The 23,520-nt window shown below is 43.4% G+C and overlaps 1 protein-coding gene across 5 annotated transcripts in view; it reads right to left on the reverse strand.

Moving 5' to 3' along the window:
- ATAD2B (ATPase family AAA domain containing 2B) overlaps positions 1-23,520 on the reverse strand; it is a 144,080-nt gene that overhangs the window by 30,531 nt on the left and 90,029 nt on the right. For all 5 annotated transcript variants that reach the window (XR_005595927.1, XR_005595926.1, XM_039529400.1 and 2 more), the window contains exons 23-24: positions 15,105-15,227; positions 4,955-5,092 (exon numbers count right to left, since the gene is read on the reverse strand). Coding sequence is in view for 3 of the 5 variants with exons in the window: in XM_039529400.1 (XP_039385334.1) it covers positions 4,955-5,092; positions 15,105-15,227 (261 nt within the window). In the remaining 2 variants the exon portion in view is untranslated. The remainder of the gene's footprint in view (positions 1-4,954; positions 5,093-15,104; positions 15,228-23,520) is intronic.

Raw genomic sequence — 23,520 nt, forward strand, 5'->3', positions numbered from 1 at the left:
CCTTACTCTCCTCTTTTCCAAGCTGAAAAGTCCTAGCCTCTTTAATCTCACCTCATATGGGATCTATACCAAGCCCCTAATCATTTTAGTTGCCCTTTTCTAAACCTCTTCTAGTGCCAGTATATCTTTTTTGAGATAAGGAGACCACATCTGTATGCAGTATTCAAGATGTGGGCGTACCATGGATTTATACAAGGACAATAATATATTCTTCATATTATTGTTTATCCCCCTTTTAATGATTCTTAGCATCCTGTTTGCTTTTTTGACCGCCTCTGCACACTGCATGGACGTCTTTAGAGAACTATCCATGATGACTCCAAGATCTTTTTCCCTGATTTGTTGGTTAGCTAAATTAGCCCCCATTATATTGTATGTATAGTTGGGGTTATTTTTTCCACTGTGCATTACTTTACATTTATCCACATTCAATTTCATTTGCCATTTTGTTGCCCAATCACTTAGTTTTGTGAAGTTCTCCACAGTCTGCTTTGATCTTAACTATCTTGAGTAGTTTAGTATCATCTGCAAACGTTACAACCTCACTGTTTACCCCTTTCTCCAGATCATTTATGAATAAGTTGAACAGGATGGTCCTAGGACTGACCCTTGGGGAACACCACTAGTTACCCCTCTCCATTCTGAGAATTTACCATTTATTCCTACCCTTTGTTCCCTGTCTTTTAACCAGCTCTCAATCCATGAAAGGACCTTCCCTTTTATCCCATGACAACTTAATTTACATAAGAGCCTTTGGTGAGGGACCTTGTCAAAGGCTTTCTGGAAATCTAAGTACACTATGTTCACTGGATCCCCCTTGTCCACGTTTGTTGACCCCTTCAAAGAACTCTAATAGATTAGTAAGACACGATTTCCCTTTACAAAAACCATGTTGACTTTTGCCCAACAATTTATGTTCTTCTAGGTGTCTGACAATTTTATTTTTTACTAATTTGCCCAGTACTGACGTTAGACTTACCGGTCTGTAATTGCCGGGATCACCTCTAGAGTCCTTTTTAAATACTGGCGTTACATTAGCTATCCAGTCACTGGGTACAGAAGCCGATTTAAAGGACAGGTTACAAATCATAGTTAATAGTTTCGCAATTTCACATTTGAGTTCTTTCAGAACTCTTGGGTCAATGCCATCTGGTCCCGGTGACTTGTTACTGTTAAGTTAATCAATTCATTCCAAAACCTCTTCTAGTGACACTTCAGTCTGTGACAGTTCCTCAGATTTTTCACCTACAAAAGCCGGCTCAGGTTTGGGAATCTCCCTAACATCTTCAGCCATGAAGACTGAAGCAAAGAATCCATTTAGTTTCTCCGCAATGACTTTATTGTCTTCAAATGTTCCTTTTGTATGTCAATTATCCAGGGGCCCCACTGGTTGTTTAGCAGGCTTCCTACTTCTGATGTACTTAAAAAAACATTTTGTTATTACTTTTTGAGTTTTTGGCTAGACATTCTTCAAACTCCTCTTTGGCTTTTCTTATTACATTTTTACACTTAATTTGGCAGTGTTTATGTTCCTTTCTATTTACCTCACTAGGATCTGACTTCCACTTTTTAAAGGAAGTCTTTATCTCTCACTGCTTCTTTTATATGGTTGTTAAGCCACAGTGGCTCTTTTTTAGTTCTTTTACTGTGTTTCTTAATTTGAGGTATACATTTAAGTTGGGCCTCTGTTATGGCATCTTTAAAGTGAAATCCCTGCAAGCTGCATGGCTGTTTTTTAGTCACTGTACCTTTTAGTTTCTGTTTAACTAACCCCCCCATTTTTGCATAGTTCCCCTTTTTGAAAATAAATGCCACAGTGTTGGGCTGTTGAGATGCTTTTCCCACCACAGGGATGTTAAATGTTATTATATTATGGTCACTATTTCCAAGCAGTCCAGTTATAGTTACCTCTTGGGACCACCTCCTGCGCTCCACTCAGGACTAAATCGAGATTTGCCTCTCCTCTTGTGGGTTCCCATACCAGCTGCTCCAAGAAGCAGTCATTTAAAGTAGTCTCTTCTCCAATATGGTTCCCAAGGAGAAGATGCGCAACAACTTGCTTTATAAAAGGATTTATTATTATATGTTTCATATGACTTACCCCAATTTTTGGCAACTATTCTCTAAAAGTTATAAACAAATCTCCTGGAAGATAAAATTGATCAGGAAGATGTTGCGACTGCATACAAAAAGACTACATCAAAGCTAGATCAACATCATATAAGGAAATACTGAATTTAGTTTTAGCCTTAAAGAAAAAAAATGGAAGTCTGTTTCAGAAATGCTAACTATAAAGAAAAGTTTTGGTCCATATAATCAAACTATATCAATCATTTTCTGATATTACTATTATGTTTCTAAGTCAAGTGTTGCCAAACTTTTTTTGATAGCAAAGACTACCTCATCCCCTCCTAATTTCACTGACTTGTAAATTACAAAACATCCTACTCTGACTCTAAAATAAATTATTCTCCCTCCATTCAGAATCCGTCCTTTCCAAACCAATCATACACACACTATCCACATATTACGACAGTCACCAGAAATATGTGGAAGGTACTTCGGTTTTAATCTCTCTTCCAAAGGATTTCCTTTTTTCCTTTCTATAAACAAAATAATCTAGATAATAGTTAGTCCTGCTTCAATGCAGGGGATTAGACTAGATGACCTATTGAGGTCCCTTCCAGTTCTACGATTCTATGATTATCTTCTGCAATCCGTTTTACCACCACCTCACAAAATCAGTCCTGCCCCACAATCTGCTGCCATTCAAGCTCCCTTGTTCCTTGCTTAGTCTGCTCTTCCTTTGCTTGAGGCTGTCCCCTCACTCCCTTCCCTGCTCCCAGCTTTTCTCATGTTTATTTCTAGGCCCTATTCCCCTCAATTCTCTCTCACTAGTCTCCAGTTCCTGTGCCTCCACCTCCTTGACCCTCTTCCCCAAGATACTGGTGGTTCATCCTGGCTATTCATTCAATTCTGGTTTCTTCCTCTAGTTCCCAGATACCTCACCCCAGTCCTGCGCAGCAGCCTAACCCAGCTCCCTTCTTACGACTTAGATTGCCTCCTGCCTGCTCCCAATCTCAACCAGCCCCCTAGTTTTCTTCTCTCCCACTATCCATAGTTCCAGATCTTCCCAAGGACAGTGCCTTGACACGAGCTCAGTTTGCACTTGTATATTGGAGAAGTTGGCAGTTCCTTCAGTTGATCGCTCCTTCCTGTGCCCCTGAGACAACTACCAGTGTGTCACCGATAGAGGGTCAGGAAGAGAGAGGAAGGAAGCCGCAACTTTTTTTTAATACAATAGTGACTAGTGGCAGCCGACCCTCCTTTCCACAAGAGTCCTGGCTGTAAATGAAGGAAGGAAACAGCAGCACAGCACCTCAAACACCACCAGGAAACACTCTGTGGACCACAGTGTGGCAATCTGTTTTAGGGCACATAAAGACAGTGCAAACAAGCATGGACAACCTTCTTGTCTACCTTTATTTTTGTGTAAAGTGTCCACATTTTTCTTTATTCATGTGGCAAAATAAAAACATAGAAAGCAAACTTCTGCTTCCACTATTTTAGAACATCTCAGACAAACAATTACTTCATAGTGCTGATTCTTTAATTCCCTAAGTATAGCAATTGAAAGAATGGGCAAGAAACAAGACCACAAATACAGGCCACACAGACTGGAATTATTTGATGCCAAATCTATCCTATACATTTCCAAAACATTTTTGGTGCTAGGAAGGTAGTATCATTACCATGCCAAAAACATACACAAAGTGGATGAGGTAATATCTTTTACTGGACCAAATTCTATTGGTAGAAGAGACAAGTTTTCAAGCTACAGAGATCTCTTAGTCAAGCTTATCTCTTCCACCAATAGTTCTTGGTCCAATAAAAGATGTTACCACACCTTGTGTGTCTCATATCCAGGGAACAACACTCATGCCTGGACGGCTGCATGCACACAGCCCCTTCCCCCCAAAATACTCTAGAGAAAAAGGAAAGATCAGTGAAGAAATTCCCCGCTTCGATCTACGTGAACTTCCCTAAGAAGTTATATAGTTTTTGCTTACAATATTTATTACTGACCCCACAGTTTCAACTGGAAGCTGATTCTCTAGTCTCAGTGAATTGCCCACACACATTCCCTCTCATATGCCCCCTTATTCTGGTTTGTCAAATAAGCTCACATAGTACAAATTTTATAACCAAGCTCACCACAGCTCATCTAATTACTTCTATCAGTAAACCACTCAACAATAGTTGTTAGTCCCTATTATTACCTAAACCACATTCAGAAAACCTATACCGCATACCATCAAACATAATAAAATACTTCTATACTTTAGAATTGATGTCCTGATTCTGCAAGGTGCTGGACAACCTCATCTTCCATTCATTTAAATGAGATAAGTTGAGGGTGCCCATCAGCTTTTAGCACTGGACACTTAAGTTGCTCACAACTGGATCCCTGCAAGCAAAACAAAGCCTACCAACATCTACCATAAAAAAACGGCTTTGTAGACAACTTAACACAGGAAATATTTACTTTTGTACAAATGTGAAACACAAAAAACGTAAGCTGAAAACCTTAAGATAATTCTAACCACAGAGAAAGATAAATTTACTTATTTTACACTGAAAAAAATATTTTAAAGCTATTGTAATACTTGTATCTTTTTTGCATTGCAAAAACAGTTTGAAATCCTGATTTCCACTTCCTTTCAATGGTTGCCTAAGCAAAGATTTAATGAAGTTGGAACATGGATGCCTCTTAAAAAGACAAGAGCTGTGTGTTTAATGTGGTGGTTCTACAATGAAAATAAAAAAGAAATCACTAACTAAAACAGATATTTTATAGACATAATAGTCCTTTTCTAGGTGTGTATCAAATCCATGATCATTGCTCTCTGGGCTAGTGTTCTCTCTTCGATACAATGTGATCGGAAGTACTCACATGCACATTTATTTGCAGAGTTGTGCCAAACTGCTATTGCATTTTTTTGTTTGTTCCGAAATGCCTCTTCAACTCTAGTTTCTGTTTTCCGTACAGTGGAACCATGAGGATTTATTTGCTCTGCTGTTACTGATAAGCCTGCACATAAAAGATAAGCATACCTATTTAAATAATCTGAGCTGCATAAACCAAACATAGAAAGAAGCCTAGAACACAGTATTGCATTAAAAACATAGCAATTAACATATTTAGATGGACATTGCTAAATCAAGATTTAAATGAACAATATTTGCTTTTAGCAGGCAATAGAATTTATTGGACATAAGATCTTAAAAACTGTCAGATCTGATGTCTTAAGGCTTATCTGCATTTATACTGCTGCAGCAACACAGTTGTGTAGCACTTCAGTGTAAACACTGCCTACACCGATGGGAGGGGTTCACTCATCAACGTAGGTAATCCATCTCCCTGAGAGGTGGTAGCTAGATCAACAGAAGAAGTGTAGTCTACACCATGGGTTACGTCAGCTTAACTATGTCACTCATGGATGTGGATTTTTCACACAACTGAGCAATGAAGCTGGGTCAACCTAACTTTTTAGTGTAGACCAGGCCTTAGAAAAATATGGCTCTTTGTAAGTCACATGGATAAGCAATTTTAACAATTCCATATTTTGGAACACAAACCCTATTTTTTTTTTAATCCAAATTTTCCTGTGCTACCCCAGATTACCTAAATAAAAGAATAAAATCCAAAAGCAACTTCACGTTGACAGTTTGCAATTTCTACTTATTTTAAATAAACATTTAAAGTAAATATAAATTTGTATTAGCATTTTAGAAAGGATTTCTATTCATGACACAATGTTCAATAAAATTCCAGTTTTAGGATTCATTATATTCCCTCAATACATTTGGGGAAAAAACTTTACACATGAAAAATTAAGATATTTAAGTAAAAGTTTACATTATTACTGTATTTTATATTATATAGACACACTCCCTATTGCAAAGTGTATTTGTTTCACAGTCTACCTGAATCCTCATATCAATAACAAGTAACAGAAATGATGACTGCTTTTTGCTTTTGCAACTAACAGTCAGGTATAGTTGGTTACATTCTGTGATGTTAGTTAATCCAATATTTTCAGCCCTTCTTTCTTTCTTTTTTTTTTTTTCCAATTCATGGCATCTTCTGCTGTAATGAGCCTATTGCCACATTGTTTAGGTATGTTTTATAAAAGATTCCACAGATACACAGTTAAAGCAATATTTACATAAACATTATGATTTGCTACATACCCACTGCTGTGGCACATGCTTTTAATTACACGGGTACATAGACCAAAGGTCCATCTAGTCTAGTGTCATGTCTCTGCTGAGAGTGGCCAGCTCCAGATGCTTCAGAGAAAGGTGCAAGAAACCCCAAAGTTGGCAGCTATGGGATAATTTGTCCCACATGGGAATCTTCATTTAACATCCAATAGTTAAGAGATTTTCATAAACCCCAAAGCAGTAAGTTTTATATTCCTTTTAAAACTTCTACAAACTATTTACTGTATTATAACTCTGTACATTCCTATTATGTATATCGATGTCCAATGAGTCTATCATGCTAAATTGTTGGTTTCAACAACATTCTGTCACAATGAGTTCCATAGTTTAATTATGCAATGTGTGAAGTGGTGTTTATTTTATCTGTTTTGAATTCACTGCCTTTCAGTTTCATTGTGTGCAGATTCCAGATGTAGGTGATAGCAGTGTGATACAGTTTGAGACCCTTTTGGAGAGTCTTTGGGATACTATCACTGCTCCTTTAGACCTTTCCGCAATGGAAAGGAAAAGCGTAAGATTTCCTAAAGGCCTTCATCCCACCCAGGTAAGGCCAGGGCTCTCCTAATGTCTAGGACATGCAATATAGCCTGTTATTATGGTGAGGCTTAGGGTAAAAGGTCAGGAAGTGAATCAGTTGGTTTATGTGAAAAGACAAGGTCATCTTGGGGATGAACTTCAGGTGTGGTCCAAGAGAAACCTTGTCCCAAAAGAGTACTACATAAGGGTGGTGTGCCATTAGTGCTGTATTTCCCCTATTCTCGCTGAGGCCATCACCACCAGGAAGGCTGTGTGTGAGCGAACAAATAGCCATGAGTTCAAAAGGCAGCCTGGTCAGGCTCTTTAGTACTAAGTTTAGGTCCCTTGCTGGAGTAGGATGTCTGGGTTGGGGGAAAATGTTTACTATACCCCTGAGGAATCTATTTGTGGTTGGGTGGGAGAGCACTGAGTACCCTTCTGTTTGTTCGTGGAAGGCTGCTATGGCTGCTAGATGAACTTTTGAGTGAACTGAGAGATCGTCCTGATTTCTTGAGAGAGTCAGTATATAATCTAAAACAACTGGGAGAGTAGCAGATGTTGGGGAAATTTGTCTGGAATTACATCAGACATGAAACCTGGTCCACTTTTGCAAGTAGGCATGGTGGGTAGCCAATTTTCTACTGTGTAGTAACACTGCCTGTGCCTCTGCAAAGCAGGACCTTTCTATGTACTGGAACCATGAAGGAGCCAGGCCTTAAACTGGAATAGCCACAGGCTGGGATGGAGAGTGCGTCCTTTGTTCTGCAAGAGGACGCATGGACTTGACTGGAGAGAGATTGGCAGGCATGTTGCCAGTTGTGACAGGTATGGGGACCACATCTGTTTCAGCCAGGAGGGAGTAATAAGTGTAACATTTGTGCTCTCTCCATGTTTAACAGTACTTTTGATAGTAGAGGGAATGGGAGAAAAGCACAGACAAAGTCCTTGTCTCATGGAAGAAGGAGAGTGTCCCCTAGGCAGTGTTGTACTATTCTTGCCCTGAGGCAGCAGCATGGGCGCTTCTTGTTCAGGTAAGTAGTGAACAGTTCTATAGTCAGTGTCCCCCACCGCCTGAATATGTCATGTAGTATTGCTGAGTTTATCACCCATTTGTGGTCCTATGGGAACTTGTGACAGTGTTTGCTATCGAGTTTTGGACTCCTGGACAATAGGCTGCTGATACTGTGATGCTGCAGGAAATGTACCAGTTCCATAGCTTTAGTGCTTCTGTGCAAAGGGAACATGATGTGACACCTCCCTGGCAATTTATGTATTATATACATGCCATGTCTGTCAAGACTCATGTGTGTACCCTTGATTAGTGGAAGGAAGTGGCACAGGCATTCCTGACAGCTCCGAGTTCGAGGAGGTTGTGCAAAGAGACATCTTCATGGAGGACCACTTGCCATGTGTTATAAGATTGTTGACATATGCGCTCCATTTCATGAGGGACGTGTCAGTGGTGAGAAGTGACAATGGGGAAGTTTGTGAGAAGGGGATTCCTGGAAAGACATTTGCTGGGTCTTTCCACAAGTCCATAGAGTGTTTGATTTTGGTGGGCAGTGACAGAGGTTTGTATAGTTTGTATAGCTGAACCACATTTGGACGCACTTGATGTGAAGTTTGGCATAAGATATCACAGAAGTTGGAAGCAGTGTCTGGCTAATATTTTAGGGCTGGTGTGTATTGCCTCTAGGAGCATGGCCAAAGTGTGGAACCTGTGATGTGGCAGGAGCACCCTTGCCTATGACGAGTTGAGATCAGCTCCTATGAACTGCTGTACTGGGGTGAACATCTATTTTTGGACATTGATCTGTAGATCCGGGTCCATGAACAGGACTACAGAAGTTTGAGTAACCCGGTAAGCCTTGCTGAAGGAGCGGGCTCTGAGGAGACAAGCGTCCAGGTAGGGGAAGATTATTATCTGCTGGGAGCGTAGGTGAGCCACGACTATGGATAAGACCTTGGAGAATACTCTCAAAGCTGATAAGAGGCCAAAGAGGAATACTCTGTATTGGTTAATGGTCCTGGCCCAGGATAAAGCTGAAAAACTGTCTCTGGGAAAGTAGGATTGATATGTGGAAATAGGCATCATGCAGGTGGAGGGCCGAAAACCAATCTCCCTGTTCCAAAGACGAAATAATTACTGCTACTGTGACCATCCTGAATTTTTGAGCCTTGACAAATTTGTTCAGTGCTCTGAGGTCCAGTATGGGTCTCCAACTCCCTTCTTCTTGAGTATCAGGAAATAACCAGAGTAGAAACCTTTGCCACATAGGTATTGAGGTACAGGCTCTATGGCTCCTAGACAGTGAAGGTGATCTATTTCTTGTCATAATAAACTCTCATGAAAAGAGTCCCTGAAGAGAGATGGAGAAGGGTGCTGAGAGCGGGTGGGAGGAGGTGAAGTGGATAAAGTGAAGTGGACCCATTGAGAACAATTTCCAGAACCCATTGGTCGGATATTGTTCTTTCCCGGTTGTGGAATGAAGCAAAGAGGTACCCAAATAGGTGTGAAGGGCCAGTCAGCTGCAGTTGGTTTAGGGGAATGGTTTGTTGGTGCCTCAACCAAGATGTCAAAACTGACGTTTTGAGATAAGTGATTGTGAAGAGGAAGACTAGAGGCCTGATGGTTTACATTTGGAAAAATCTGCATTTTTATCTTGGAGGTTCATAACAGCATTGTGTTGGGAAATGTGGTGAATGGGATTTATGCTGAGGCTGCAGACCATATTTTCTTTTTTGTCCAGGTGTATAAATCCTTAATGACCGGAGAGAGGCCCTGGAGTCTTTAGGCATATGGAGGAATGAGTCAGTCTTCTCAGTAAACAATTTGGTGCTTTCAAAGGGGAGGTCCTCTACTGTAGTGTGTACTTCTTAGTGAAGCCAGATAAGCGCAACCAGGACGCTCTTCACATAACCACCATTGTAGAGATTGGAGCTGGCTGCTGTGTCAGGTGCATCAGACGCTGACTGGAGTGCTGTATTGGCCAGCAGCTGTCCCTCACTATGGCCCAAAACTAGGGCTGTCAATTAATCGCAGTCAACTCACAATTAACTCCAAAAAATTAATCACGCTGTTAAACAATATAATAACAATTGAAATTTATTGAATATTTTTTCCTACATTTTCAAATATATCAATTTCAATTACAACACAGAATATGAAGAGTACAGTGCTCCCTTTATATTATTTCTGATTACAAATATTTGCACTATAAAAATGATTAACAAAAGAAATAGTATTTTTCATTTCACCTCATACAAGTACTGTAGCGCAATCTCATTACCATGAAAGTGCAACTTACAAATGTAGGTTTTTTGTTACATAACTTCATTCAAAAACAAAACAATGTGAAAATTTAGAACCTACAAGACCACTCAGTCCTACTTCTTGTTCAGCCAATTGTTAAGAGAAACAAGTTTGTTTACATTTACGGGAGACAATGCTGTCTACTTCTTAATTACAATGTCACATGAAAGTGAGAACAAGCGTTTTCACTTTTGTAGCTGGAGTTGCAAGATATTTGTGCGCCAGATGTGCTGAAGATTCATACGTCTCTTCATGCTTTGGCCATTGTTCCAGAGGACATGCTTCCAAGCTGACGACGCTCATTAAAAGAATAATGCATTAAATTTGTGACTGAATTCCTTGAGGGAGAACTGTATGTCCTCTGCTCTGTTTTAACCACATTCTGCCATATATTTCATATTATAGCAGTCTCGGATGATGACCCAGCACATATTTGTTTTAAGACCACTTTCACTGCAAATTTGACAAAATGCAAAGAAGATGCCAATGTGAAAGTTCTAAAGATAGCTACAGCACTCAGCCCAGGATTTAAGAATCTGAAGTGCCTTCCAAAATCTGAGATTGATGAGGTGTGGAATAGAGCAACACTCTGATTTGGAAACTACAGAACCCAAACCACGAAAAAAGAAAATCAACCTTCTGCTGGTGGCATCTGAGTCAGATGATGAAAATGAACATGCGTTGGTCCGTACTGCTTTGGACTTTTATCTAGCAGAACCTTTTATCTAGCAGCAGCATGGACGCATGTCCTGTGGAATGGTGGTTGAAGCATCAAGGGACATATGAATCTGGCATGTAATCTGGCTACAACAGTGCCATGCAAATGCCTGTTCTGACTTTCAGGTGACACTGTAAACAAGAAGCAGATAGCATTATCTTCTGCAAATGTAAACAAACTTGTTTGTCTGAGCGATTGGCTGAACAAGAAGTAGGACTGATTGGACTTGTCCGCTCTAAAGTTACACATTGTTTTATTTTTGAAGGCGGGGTTTTTTTGTACATAATTCTACATTTGTAAGTTCAACGTTCATGATAAAGAGATTGCACTACAGTACTTTTATTAGGTGAATTGACAAATACTATTTCTTTTGTTTTTTACAGTGCAAATATTTGTAATCGAAAATAAATATGAAGTGAGCACTGTACACTTTGTATTGTGTTGTAATTGAAATCAATACTTCAAAATGTAAAAAACATCCAAAAATATTTAAAGAAATGGTATTCTATTATTGTTTAACAGCACGATTAATCACAATTTTTTTAATCGCTTCACAGCACTACCCAATACTGTGCACAGTGTGACGCTAGGAGCTGATCAATAAACATGTTAAGCTTAGCGTAATTGACGTAGTCCTATTTTGCTGTCGGAGCTTGATAGTTTTCAATTCTGAATTGCAGTGTAGCGGTTGGAATAGGCCTCTCTCCCAAATACGTCGAGGCACTTCCAATCTCTCTCACAGGAGGTAGACCTCACCTGGTGTTGCCGACATCAGGAGTTTACTGCATCCACTACAATGGAATAAGTGGGAGGGATGGGGAAAAAACTCCATAACCCTAGCTGGGATGTAATATTTCTTATCAGCCTGTGTACAGACAGGCGTGACTGATGCCGAGATACGCCATATAAGAAAGGCCTCATTTATGGGGAGGGCTATTCTAGAGGAAGATGAGGAGTGCAAGATATCCAAGATTTTCTGATAGGTGTCTTTTACTTTCTCAAGAGTTCCCTGCAGTACATCTGCCATCCTTTTAGCTAGCTCTTGAAATAGCCTGAAGTCATCTACTAGGGATGGTGGAGGGGGCATCACTGCTTTGTCTGGAGAGGAGGAAGAGATGTTGGTCCTCTTGAATCCACCCTCCAGTTCTCTCCATGATCTCCTCTGGATGTTCGGAGGCTCTGAATACCGTGGCTGAGGGAAAGCACCTCAAAGACTTATGGTGGGCCACACTAGATGCTTGGGAGGCGTGGAGTCTGTATGCCACCCAAGGATCCCAGTAGGGCCACTGGGGCGGTGGAAGGGGTCCCGGTAGTGGCACCTGTGGTTGGCCATACCATGTTGGTTGAGGAGCAAAGAAGTTGGTAAGAGGCACTAGTAGGAACATGGGAGGAGAAATGGGAAACTAGGGCCCCAGTGGCCTAATGGATAAGGCATTAGCTTCCTAAGCCAAAGGTTGCGGGTTCATGTCCCACCTGGGGTGAAAAACCATCTTTCTCCCCAGACGACTGGAAAAAAGCTAATGTAGTACCCATCTTTAAAAAAGGGAAGAAGGAAGATCCAGGGAACTACAGGCCAGTCAGTCTCACCTCAGTCCCTGGAAAAATCATGGAACAGGTCCTCAAGGAATCAATCCTGAACCACTTAAAGGAGGGGAAAGTGATCAGGAACAGTCAGCATTGATTCACCAAGGGCAAGTCATGCCTGACTAACCTAATTGCCTTCTATGATGAGATAACCGGCTCCGTGGATGAGGGGAAAGCAGTGGATGTGCTATTTCTGGACTTTAGCAAAGCTTTTGATACAGTCTCCCACAGTATTCTTGCCAGCAAGTTAAAGAAGTATGGGCTGGATGAATGGATGGTAAGGTGGATAGAAAACTGGCTAGATGGTCGGGCTCAACGGGTAGTGATCAATGGTTCCATGTCTAGTTGGCAGCCGGTTTCAAGTGGAGTGCCCCAAGGGTCGGTGCTGGGGCCGGTTTTATTCAATATCTTCATTAACGATCTGGAGGATGGTGTGGACTGCACCCTTAGCAAGTTTGCAGATGACACTAAACTGGGAGGAGTGGTTGATACGCTGGAGGGTAGGGATAGGATACAGAGGGACCTATTCAAATTGGAGGATTGGGCCAAAAGAAATATGATGAGGTTCAACAAGGACAAGTGCAGAGTCCTGCACTTAGGACGGAAGAATCCCATGCACTGTTACAGACTAGGGACCGAATGGCTGGGCAGCAGTTCTGCAGAAAGGATCTAGGGGTTACGGTGGACGAAAAGCTGAATATGAGTCAACTGTGTGCCCTTGTTGCCAAGAAGGCTAATGGCATTTTGGGCTGTATAAGTAGGGGCATTGCCAACAGATTGAGGGATGTGATCATTCCCCTCTTTTCGACATTGGTGAGGCCTCATCTGGAGTACTGTGTCCAGTTTTGGGCCCCACACTACAAGAAGGATGTGGAAAACTTGGAAAGAGTCCAGTGGAGGGCAACAAAAATGATTAGGGGGCTGGAGCACATGACTTATGAGGAGAGGCTGAGGAACTGGGATTGTTTAGTCTGCAGAAGAGAAGAATGAGGGGGGATTTAATATCTGCTTTCAACTACCTGAAAGGAGGTTCCAAAGAGGATGGATCTAGACTGTTCTCAGTGGTAGCAGATGACAGAACAAGGAGTAATGGTCTCAAGTTGCAGAGGGGGAGGTTTAGGTTGGACATTAGGAAAAACTTTTTCACTAGTAGGGTGGTGAAGCACTGGAATGGGTTACCTAGGGAGGTAGTGGAATCTCCTTCCTTAGAGGTTTTTAAGGTCAGGCTTGACAAAGCCCTGGCTGGGATGATTTAGTTGGGTTTGGTCCTGCTTTGAGCAGGGGGTTGGACTAGATGACCTCCTGAGGTCCCTTCCAACCCTGAGATTCTATGATTCTATGACTATGAAACAACCTCCTCCTGTTCACTAATCCAATTCACCATTGGAGAACGGAGGTGCATGACATGGTACCGGTGGAGAGTCCAGCATCTGAAGTAAACTTAGCACTGGTACAGAGCAAGGGAAACTTTGGTATGTCAGATACCATGAGGTCTCTAGAGTGACTAAACTCCTGCAGTGCCGACCTACTTGGTGCCGATGGTGGTTGCCAGTGGGCCAGCAGCACTGAAGGGGATCAGTGATCTGGGCCATACTGAGGGCTCAGAGGCTGGATGCCTCACTCTTCATGTTGCTAATGGAACACTCAGACCGGCAGCATCGTCTTAGCGGTGGTGTGGTTTCTGTTCCTGCTTTTATCTGTCACTACTGTTGCTTTGGTGCATATGTCCATCAGATCCTTAGATGCATGAATGGTACCTGCTGCTTCAGACTTTCATTAGTTATGGATACCATGTTTAGACTGTCTTGGTACTGACAGTATCGATGATACCGAACAAGACAGTGATCTTTTTCAGCTAGCTCAGGGCTCACGGCCCTCTTTTTTTAAGGCTTACATGAGGGGTCTGCAGCAGTTATCTTCAACCCATAGCCTATAAATGTTGAGGGCTGTGGGGAAGAGAGGAAGATTTGCACCGTTTGGGTGACTCATGACATGAGGAGTCCAGGGAAGGCTGAAGAGCTGCCTCTCTGAGGAGGAGTTTTAGTCTTAGTTCTCTGTCTTTCTGAGATATGGACTTGAGTTGTTGGCAGAGACCCTGCTTTTGGGAAATGTGGCTTTCCCCAAGGCAATGAATGCAGCGGAAATGTTTATCCATTACAGAGATAGCTGCCTTGCAAGAGAGACACCTCTTAAGGCCTGGTGAACCAGGCATACCCCATGCTGGGGCAACCCCAGACAAAGGGGGAAAATAAAAAGTTTTCTTCCACCTGCCCCCAAAAAAGAAAGAAAATAAAGGAAGTTCTACAACTAAGAAGGGGATTAACTAACTATTGAAGTGCTAAGAGAAAGATAACGATCCAATGAACGGACTGCTAACAGCTCCATGTCTAGCCATGGGTGGTTGAGAAGGAACTAAGAGGGGGGAAGGTTCGCCCACACGCACTGGTTAGCCTCATGGCAGAGCACAGGGGTGGTGGGGGGGAGAACACGTGCAGGCTGAATGGACACTGCTACCAAAGTTCTTTGGCAGCGCAGGGATACAAGCGCACCTACCATGGAGCACCTATAGGGACACTATACAAATGTTTATATTTTTTAGTTTTGACTTTATGCCTATTTTTATTTATCTACATTATCTGATATTTTGCACTACAATAAATATTTCTTTAAAGTTCCAAAACTTACCTCTTTTTCTTCTCGCTTCCTTGATTTCTTCACACATTTTATTAAATTCGGGATCCAGCTCAGCAGCAATTATGGCATGTGCTGTGTCCTTCAAGGTACAAGCTCTGTGTCTAATTATTTTATCTATTAAAAAAAAGTTAATATAAGACATTAGTTTTACTTATTCTTGTACACATTCATATATCTCTGTGTGTGGTTTTACTATATTTTAATATATCTATTACAGTAACAATACATACCTTGAAATGGAAGAAAAAACCCAGCAAATCAAACAAATATAGGAAAAATGAAGACAGACCACTGTCACATTAGGTCTGAAAGCCGGTGCCTCTGTGGAGTACATGTCGCACTCCAGTTTCCCTTTTTTCACCCCTTTTCTTTTTTTTAAATTAGTAGTTAGCATATGGATCACACGAGTTTAAAAACAATTTAATTATTGGGCAATACAGAATTTTTCTAAGGTGGAAAACTGTTGCTTTGAGTTGATCACTGATAGAGCTTCTCCAATGCCAAGAGGTGGGCTTTTATTTCAGGATGGAATTTTTTCGGGAGAGGAGGGAGGGTTAGGGCTGCATGCATGTATGCCTAGATGTGGAACAGCGCATTGATGTGGTCTATCACATCACAGTAATCGGCCTCAGTAATCTCTTCAAAAGTTTCAGCCAGAGCGTGGGCAATGCGCTTACGCAAGTTTGTTGGGAGAGCCACTGTGGTCCTTGTCCCAGTCAGGCTAACATGTCCGCACCACTGTGCCGCAAGGGGTGGGGGGACCATTGCAAGACACAGGAAAGCTGCATAGGGGCCAGGGCAGAATCCGCATTGCTGTAGAAGACCCTCCCGCTCTTCCCAGGTGACCCGCAGCAGCGAGATATCTTCCAGGATCAACTCCTGTGGAAAATGTTGGGAGAGTGTTCAGTGTAGGTGCCCCCTGCAGCTGTTTGCTTTCTCCAATGCAACGAAACCCCGAGGACAGTACAGCCCTGAAGCAATCAGTACCCCTTACTCACCATTTCGGGGCTCCTGTGGGTTAAGTGCGCTCTCTTTGGTATGGGAAAATTATGCTATTGTGAAGACTGTAAACTCCTTCACTGTGTGGGAATAACTATCTGATATAAACAATGCTGCCTCTGTTAAGTGTTGCCTTTTTTGCCATTCCACAAGCAACCTTGAGATCTCGGCTGCCAGTGTTATCAACAGCTCAAAGACTCCAAAACCTCCGGAAGAAGCCGCGAAAAAGCAAAGACGACATGCTGCAAGCAGTTATGGATCACTCTGTCACAGAGAATCAAAAAGTGCAGGACTGGAGGGAAAGGGAAAGCAGGATCTGCCAGAAAAACGCAGCAGCCAGGAAGAAAAGCACAAAGCAGCTGATAAGCATCCTGGCATGCCAAGCGGACTCTATCCAGGCGCTTGCAGCCATGCAGGCAGAGCTCTACCACGCCGCCCCCGCCCCGTCCCAAAGCTCTTTCCCTTGTGCCCCAATGTCAGCTCAAAACCCCCTTCCCCAGCATCTAGGTTCTTACCACCACCAGCTGCCTCCAACACCTGTACGTTCACCAACCAGCCCATCACCATGCAGTATAGGCATCCTGAAGTGCAGTAGTCATTGCACAGCACTCCAGACAGGACATATTCAAACCTGTGACTGTACAGTTCCCCACCCCACCCCCTTGCCCTTTTAGGTTCCCAAAATGTTGCGTGTCTGTCAAAGTTATTTTCTTTTCAATAAATGAATTCTTGGCTTTGAAAACAGTCTTTATTATTGCAGAAAGTCAAAGATACCTTAGCCCAGGAAAGAAACAGGCACTGCAAATCAGCTTAGGAAACACAGATTCCTACTAACATTGTAACCACTGTACTTCACTCCCATGCAGGGCACCAAACATTACTGTTGGTTTTCAGCCTCAAATTCCTCCCTCAAGGCATCCCTAATCCTTGCAGCCCTGTGCTGGGCCTCTCTAGCAGCCCTGCTCTCTGGCTGTGCAAATTCAGCCTCCAGGCGTTGAACCTCGGAGGTCCATGCCTGACTGACTCTTTCACCCTTCCCTTCACAAATATTATGGAGGGTACAGCACGTGGATATAACCGCGGGGATGCTGCTTTCCCCCAAGTCTAGCTTCCCATACAGAGATCGCCAGCGCCCCTTTAAACGGCCAAAAGCCGACTCCACGGTCATTCGGCACCGGCTCAGCCTGTAGTTGAACCAGTCCTTGCTCCGGTCAAGCTTCCCTGTACACGGTTTCATGAGCCAAGGCATTAACGGGTAAGCAGGGTCTCCAAGGATCACAATGGGCATTTCGACATCCCCTACTATGATCTTCCAGTCTGGGAAAAAAGTCCCTGCCTGCAGCTTCCTGAACAGGCCAGTGTTCCGAAAGATGCATGCATCAGGCACCTTTCCAGGCCAGCCTGTGTTAATGTCAATGAAACGCCCACGGTGATCCACAGGCGCCTGGAGAACCATAGAGAAATACCCCTTCCGATTAACGTATTCGGATGCTAGGTGGGGTGGTGCCAGAATAGGAATATGCGTCCCATCTATCGCCCCTCCACAGTTAGGGAGACCCATTTGTGCAAAGCCATCCACAATGTCCTGCACGTTCCCCAGAGTCACGGTTCTTCTTAGCAGGATGCGATTAATGGCCCTGCAAACTTGCATCAACACGATTCCAACTGTTGACTTTCCCACTCCAAACTGGTTCCCAACCGATCGGTAGCTGTCTGGAGTTGCCAGCTTCCAGATTGCAATAGCCACCCGCTTCTCCACCGGCAGGGCAGCTCTCAATCTCGTGTCCTTGTGCTGCAGGGTGGGGGCGAGCTCCTCACACAGTCCCATGAAAGTGGCTTTTCTCATCCGAAAGTTCTGCAGCCACTGCTTGTCATCCCAGACTTCCATGACGATGTGATCCCACCACTCAGTGCTTGTTTCCCGAGCCCAAAAGCAGCGTTCCACGGTGCTGAGCATTTCCGTGACTGCCAGAAGCAATTTAGCATCATACGCATCAGGCGACTCGCTATCATCGTCGGACTCCTCATCACTTTGGATCTTAAGGAATAGCTCAACTGCCAAACGTGATGTGCTGACAAGACTCGTCAGCATACTCCTCAGCAGTTCAGGCTCCATTTCCCACAGAAATCGCGCTGCACTGAAACCGTTGAGAGAGTCAAGATGGCACCAAATGTGGACGGAAAAACAGGGATTGCTAGGATGTGAAGAAATGCATCACGGGGCGTTGGGACAGGAAGCGGAATGACCCGCACCCTCCGCCCCCTTCCCACAACCCACGGCGCAAAAATGGGACGAGGTGCTCTGTGGGATAGCTGCCCATAATGCACCACTCCCAACACCGCTGCAAATGCTGCAAATGTGGCCACACTGCAGCGCTGGTAGCTGTCAGTGTGGCCACACTCCAGCGCTTTCCCTACACAGCTGTACGAAGACAGCTGTAACTTCCAGCACTGCACACCTGCAAGTGTAGCCAAACCCTAAGTTTCAGAGCTCTTGTGAGAAGAAAGATGCTTCTTAGGGGGGACAGAGCTCAGAGTTACCGCCCTCATCTCTGAGGCACTTTCAGGCTGGGTCTTCAGCATCAACACTAAAAAATCCCTGCAGCTGTGGCACGTCAAAGTCCAACCTTAATCTCACTGACTTCGAAGTCTTAGTATGTACTCAAGATTTTTCAGTGCACTTCCTCAAGGTCCAGCAAACTGCATACTTTAAAGGAATCTGTCTCTTACCTAAACAAAACAGGCAAGCATTGTGTCAATCCATGAGGGAAGCATTGTGTCTATCCATGAGGGAATTTATCTTCCTACATGAAGGACATGACTTGAAGCCTAGCGAATGATGTTCCTGCATAAAAGCCTTTGATAGTAATGTAGCAGTTCATGGGCTAACAGCACTAACCTAAACTATTTTTTTTCCCCAATGTGCTAACAGAATTCTAAATAACTATCCTAAATAAAAGAAAAATATTCACAAAGAAAACAAACTCCAACAGCTATCTATACTAAGGAGGACACTAAGTTGCTCCAACTCTCAGAAGGGGGGCTATTAGAAGACATTGAGTAGCGAGCAGGGACACAATGCCCAGTATGTCCGTGGAAGGGAGTGTGGAGGTGTGAAGGGTACATGTGCAAACCCTGGTGGACTCTCCTGATAAAAACATCTGACTTCTATCCAGAAGGCATGTCTGCACCATGAATGGGATCCACACACACAGGAACTCATAGAAAAACTATCAGTTTGGAATTCCTACACAAAACTGGAAATAACATGGAATAGTTAAATCTGCTTCTGAACTATTAAACCAGCAAGTGTTCCCATTTAACTACTGGGAAGTATAGTTGAAGAAATAACATGGGAAGTCCCTATACTGTCTCAAGAAAAGAAAAATAGCTATACAGCTCTATTTGGCATGAAGTATAGTCTAACCAGTAACCTTCTAAGGGAATGCTCTGACTAGAGGAGTTAGCTCTAGGAACAGACAGCGACCTATAGAAATTAATGAACAACAAGTTCTTGAACAAACAGTGAGGTATCTCACAAAAGGGAGAACCTCTGAAATAACGCTAATGGATGTTATGTAACCTTAGGGGTGCTTGGTATGGAGCACTAATCTTAAATGGAAAGTTGTCACCCAAGGAAAATGAATGGATAAAAACAGCATCAAGCCAGATGTAAAAGCAGCCTATCTCCCTACAGTAGAGGGACGCGGTTATTGCCTCAGTTTCCCTCTTGGTTTTCTTATGGTTTGTAGTTTTCAAGCAGTTCTGGTGAGTTGAAGTGACTTGGTTCGCCAATTAGGTCATAAGTACTGTCCCCTTCCACAGTATAACTAAAAGGTCAACAAAACAGTCTCCCACCCTACCTCACGGTGGACCATAGCCCTTCCCCCAGACATGATTATTTCAGCTCTTTGCCAGACACAACACTCCCTTCAGCCCTGATATCAAAGGGGTCGGAGAAGGGGGCATTCCTGCTGCCCTTGCTGGAATCCACAGCTTAGGCCCCCACATACATCAACTCTGGCCTCAATCCACACTGCAGTATACAGCCAAAGCCTCGTCCTCTCGCACTTCATACACACCCTTCCAGCGGGGGGTGGGGTTAGTTCAGCCTCTAGTTCTCTCCGAGGCCCTTTCCCTCAGCCTCCTCCAACTGTTTTCCAGGCCTCCTGCCTGGTCACAGTTGAAAGTTTCATTCCAGGTACTGCTTCATCCTTGGACTCTCCCAGGGTTCCACTATATTCAGTCCTGAACTCACCTGACCTCAGTCATAAGGGTCACTTAGTCATCTGAACCCTCATACTACCATTCACAGGACCTCTGCAGATTACATTTCCCAATACTGAAGCGCTGAGCCTCCGGTGACACTTGGGCTGGTGGTGCCTGGTTTTGAAGGGGCCAACACATTCTGTTACACTGCAACTATTCGTAGGGAATGAAATGAGGTTAAGTGCATTAAATCTGACCCTACAGTATCAGATTTTTGCCATTAGGAACAACTCCTACCTATTAACAGCTTATGCAATTATGCAAGTCTCCATAGTCCCAAACACTGCAAGCTGTACATGGAAATTCAAGGAAACTACTTCAGCTCGAAATCCAACTGGCCTAAGTAGTAAGTGCACTGTTGATGCATATAAGATTTGTATTCTAGGTTCCAATTTTTCCAAGGAACAGCACTGAATGATAAATTTCAATCGAACCAGCTAGACAGAATCTTCATCAGTAACAAAGATCTTGGAGAAATGCCTTACATTTGAATAGCAGAACCTACTGGTTTGCAATTTGCATTTGTAAGGAGGAGGTTGAATAAATTTTCCTGCCCAGGAGATCCAACTTCTTTGTCCTTGGGAGTGGACTTGTACCTCCCTTGATATGACCTCTCATTGGCTACTGTCATGACAAGCAAGTTAGGGGCAGGATGCAAATAAAAACACTTGAATCCCTACATAAATACATAATGATTGTCCATATGCTTCCTCATAGATGCCAAAGATGTTAGGGTGTTCCACAAAGCCTCAGCAGGTTCCAACAGTGCATTAACAGGGAGAGTTACTCTCCCTAGGTTCTAGGACTTAAAAATATCCACTAACCTGTGCATGTTTTCCTGCACCAATTTGGCCTGTATATCTAAGGCCAATGCCAACCATTTAAGGAGGTCCTCCTGTGCCTGAAAGTGTTCAGCACTGGAGAGGAAGCATCTGTTACCATGGTGTCATCTGGTGACGAGGCAGATGAAGGAAGAGGTGTCACTGGCCTCTCTGGATGCAGTACCAGACCCTGCACTTGTTCTGAGGTAGTGTAATGCAATGTAGGTGGCTGGGGAAGTGATGCCATGGGTGGGTTGGGTGCTCTTGCCCTGAAGTGGGTTGAAGGTCAGGATCTTAAGAAATAAGGAACATCCTGTGGATTCCCAGGCCACTGGATAGGGATAAGGCATCAGTGGCCAGTAGGCATTGTGCCAAGAGCCCGTCTCTGCTGCGGGAACAGTGATGGATGAGAAAGGGGTCAGGATGAAAAAGGAGTTCTCAGCTGTCTTTTACACTAGGTGGGAGGACCTCAAGCTCGACTACGATGAATTCCCAAAATAATCCAGAGGTAACGGGGGAGCAACCCCTGGCAGAGCAAGACAGAGTCCAGCCTCATCAGAGGTCCAATGTGCTGGTTGCATCAGCCCGAAGGCTGACAGAGAAGTTGGTGCCTTGAAGGACTGGCAAGGGCAATGCACTATCATTTGGTACCAATGCCAAAAAAGGCACAGACACTGGTGTCGGTACTGATCCCAGTGACACAGTCTGCACCATGACAACTATTGGTGTCAAAGATGACTCCTGTGCTAGCGAATCCCTCAGCACCGGTACCAGCACCAGCCACAATTATGTACTCAATGTGATATGCACTGTTGAGGGTGATGTTGGCAGCTGAGACACCTGTGTAGTTAACCTACACAGTGCCATCATTGCTGATGAAGTCGCAGCACCTGAATATTCCCAGACAATTGGAGAATGAGGATCCAAAAGGCAACACACATCTGACATTGCCTGATATGTCAAAGGACTGGACACCACTGGTGCCAATGTCACTGGTACCAGACTCAGGAGACATCCCATGGACAGAGCCAGAGTCGACAGTACAGCCCCAAATTAATGTTGCCTCAGTACTGGAGAGCAGGTAGAAGGGCCAGTTCCATCATGTGTACCTGAAGAGTCAAGGTGCCAGTCTGCACTGATTCTGGCAGAGGAGGACTCTCTCCAAGCTCTGGAGTGGCTATGGTCTGTTTTATAGGTCATTTTCTCAGAGGCCCAAGGGAGATGAATGATCCCTCTTCCTCCTAGAGGAGGCCTCAGAGTCTGACAGAGGAACATCGTCTTGTTATGTTTATGATGGTGGCTCAGGAGCCAATACTGTGCCAGGTGCAAATCACGACTCGTGGCATGCTGCATCAGGTGTTGCTTGAGCCTCAAGTCCCTTGACTCCTGTGTTCTTAAACGATTTGCAAATAGGAGTACCTTTCCTTAATGTTCCCCTCTCTACACACTACACATGAGGATCACTATTAGGAACAGCCACCCCACATGCCAGACAGAGCTTAAATCCTGGTGAAGGCATTCCACCTGAAAAAACTCAACCTAACTTTTCTAACTAAGGCACTACTAGATAACTAAGTATTATGACTATTTACAACAAAATTTCAGAAGAATGAAATACAAAATCAGCATGAAGAAACACCACACAAACTCCAACTCTAGCTGCGGGCAGTGAGATGGAATGGGGGGTGGGGAGGGAAAGAGGGTCAGAGCAGTAGTGCCCTTAATGCGAGGGGCCATGAAGAAAGAGCGCAAGCACCGGCCCTATGGGTACTGCTAGGCAAACTTTTCTGGCTTTGGTGCACTGGACACATGCATACCTGAGTGGAACATATCTGCAACCACTCAAAGAACTATTTCTTGTTTTGTCTCATGGTATTTAATGAAAACCTTTTAATTCACTGTCTTCGTTTGATGATAGGATCAGTTTTCCATTCATCACACTACACTAACAAATGCTTTAAAGGGGCATTTTCTTTTTCATTTTAAAACCTACTTGAGCTTTGGAAGCTGTCAGATCAAACGCTTATTTAGCAACATCCATCTTCCCAACGCACAATAATTCATTCTTTACAACAAATACAGAGGATGACATTTCCCACATCTGCAAGTGGACAGCCTTCACGCTAATGTCCTCTTGTAGTTTTGTTTTGTTTTTAACTGGAAACAGCCACATGAAAAAATGCCACTTAAATACATTTGCAAGAATATTCTTCCCTAATCAACTAAAACAGACCTCTTTGTTTTGGATTAGTTTTGCTCCTTCCCCCACCCCCAGTGGTGAGTTCTTAATTTAGTGGATGAATTTGGTCCTCATGAAA

Source organism: Mauremys reevesii, linkage group 3 (assembly GCF_016161935.1).
Source record: "Mauremys reevesii isolate NIE-2019 linkage group 3, ASM1616193v1, whole genome shotgun sequence".
NCBI classification, from domain to species: domain Eukaryota; kingdom Metazoa; phylum Chordata; order Testudines; family Geoemydidae; genus Mauremys; species Mauremys reevesii.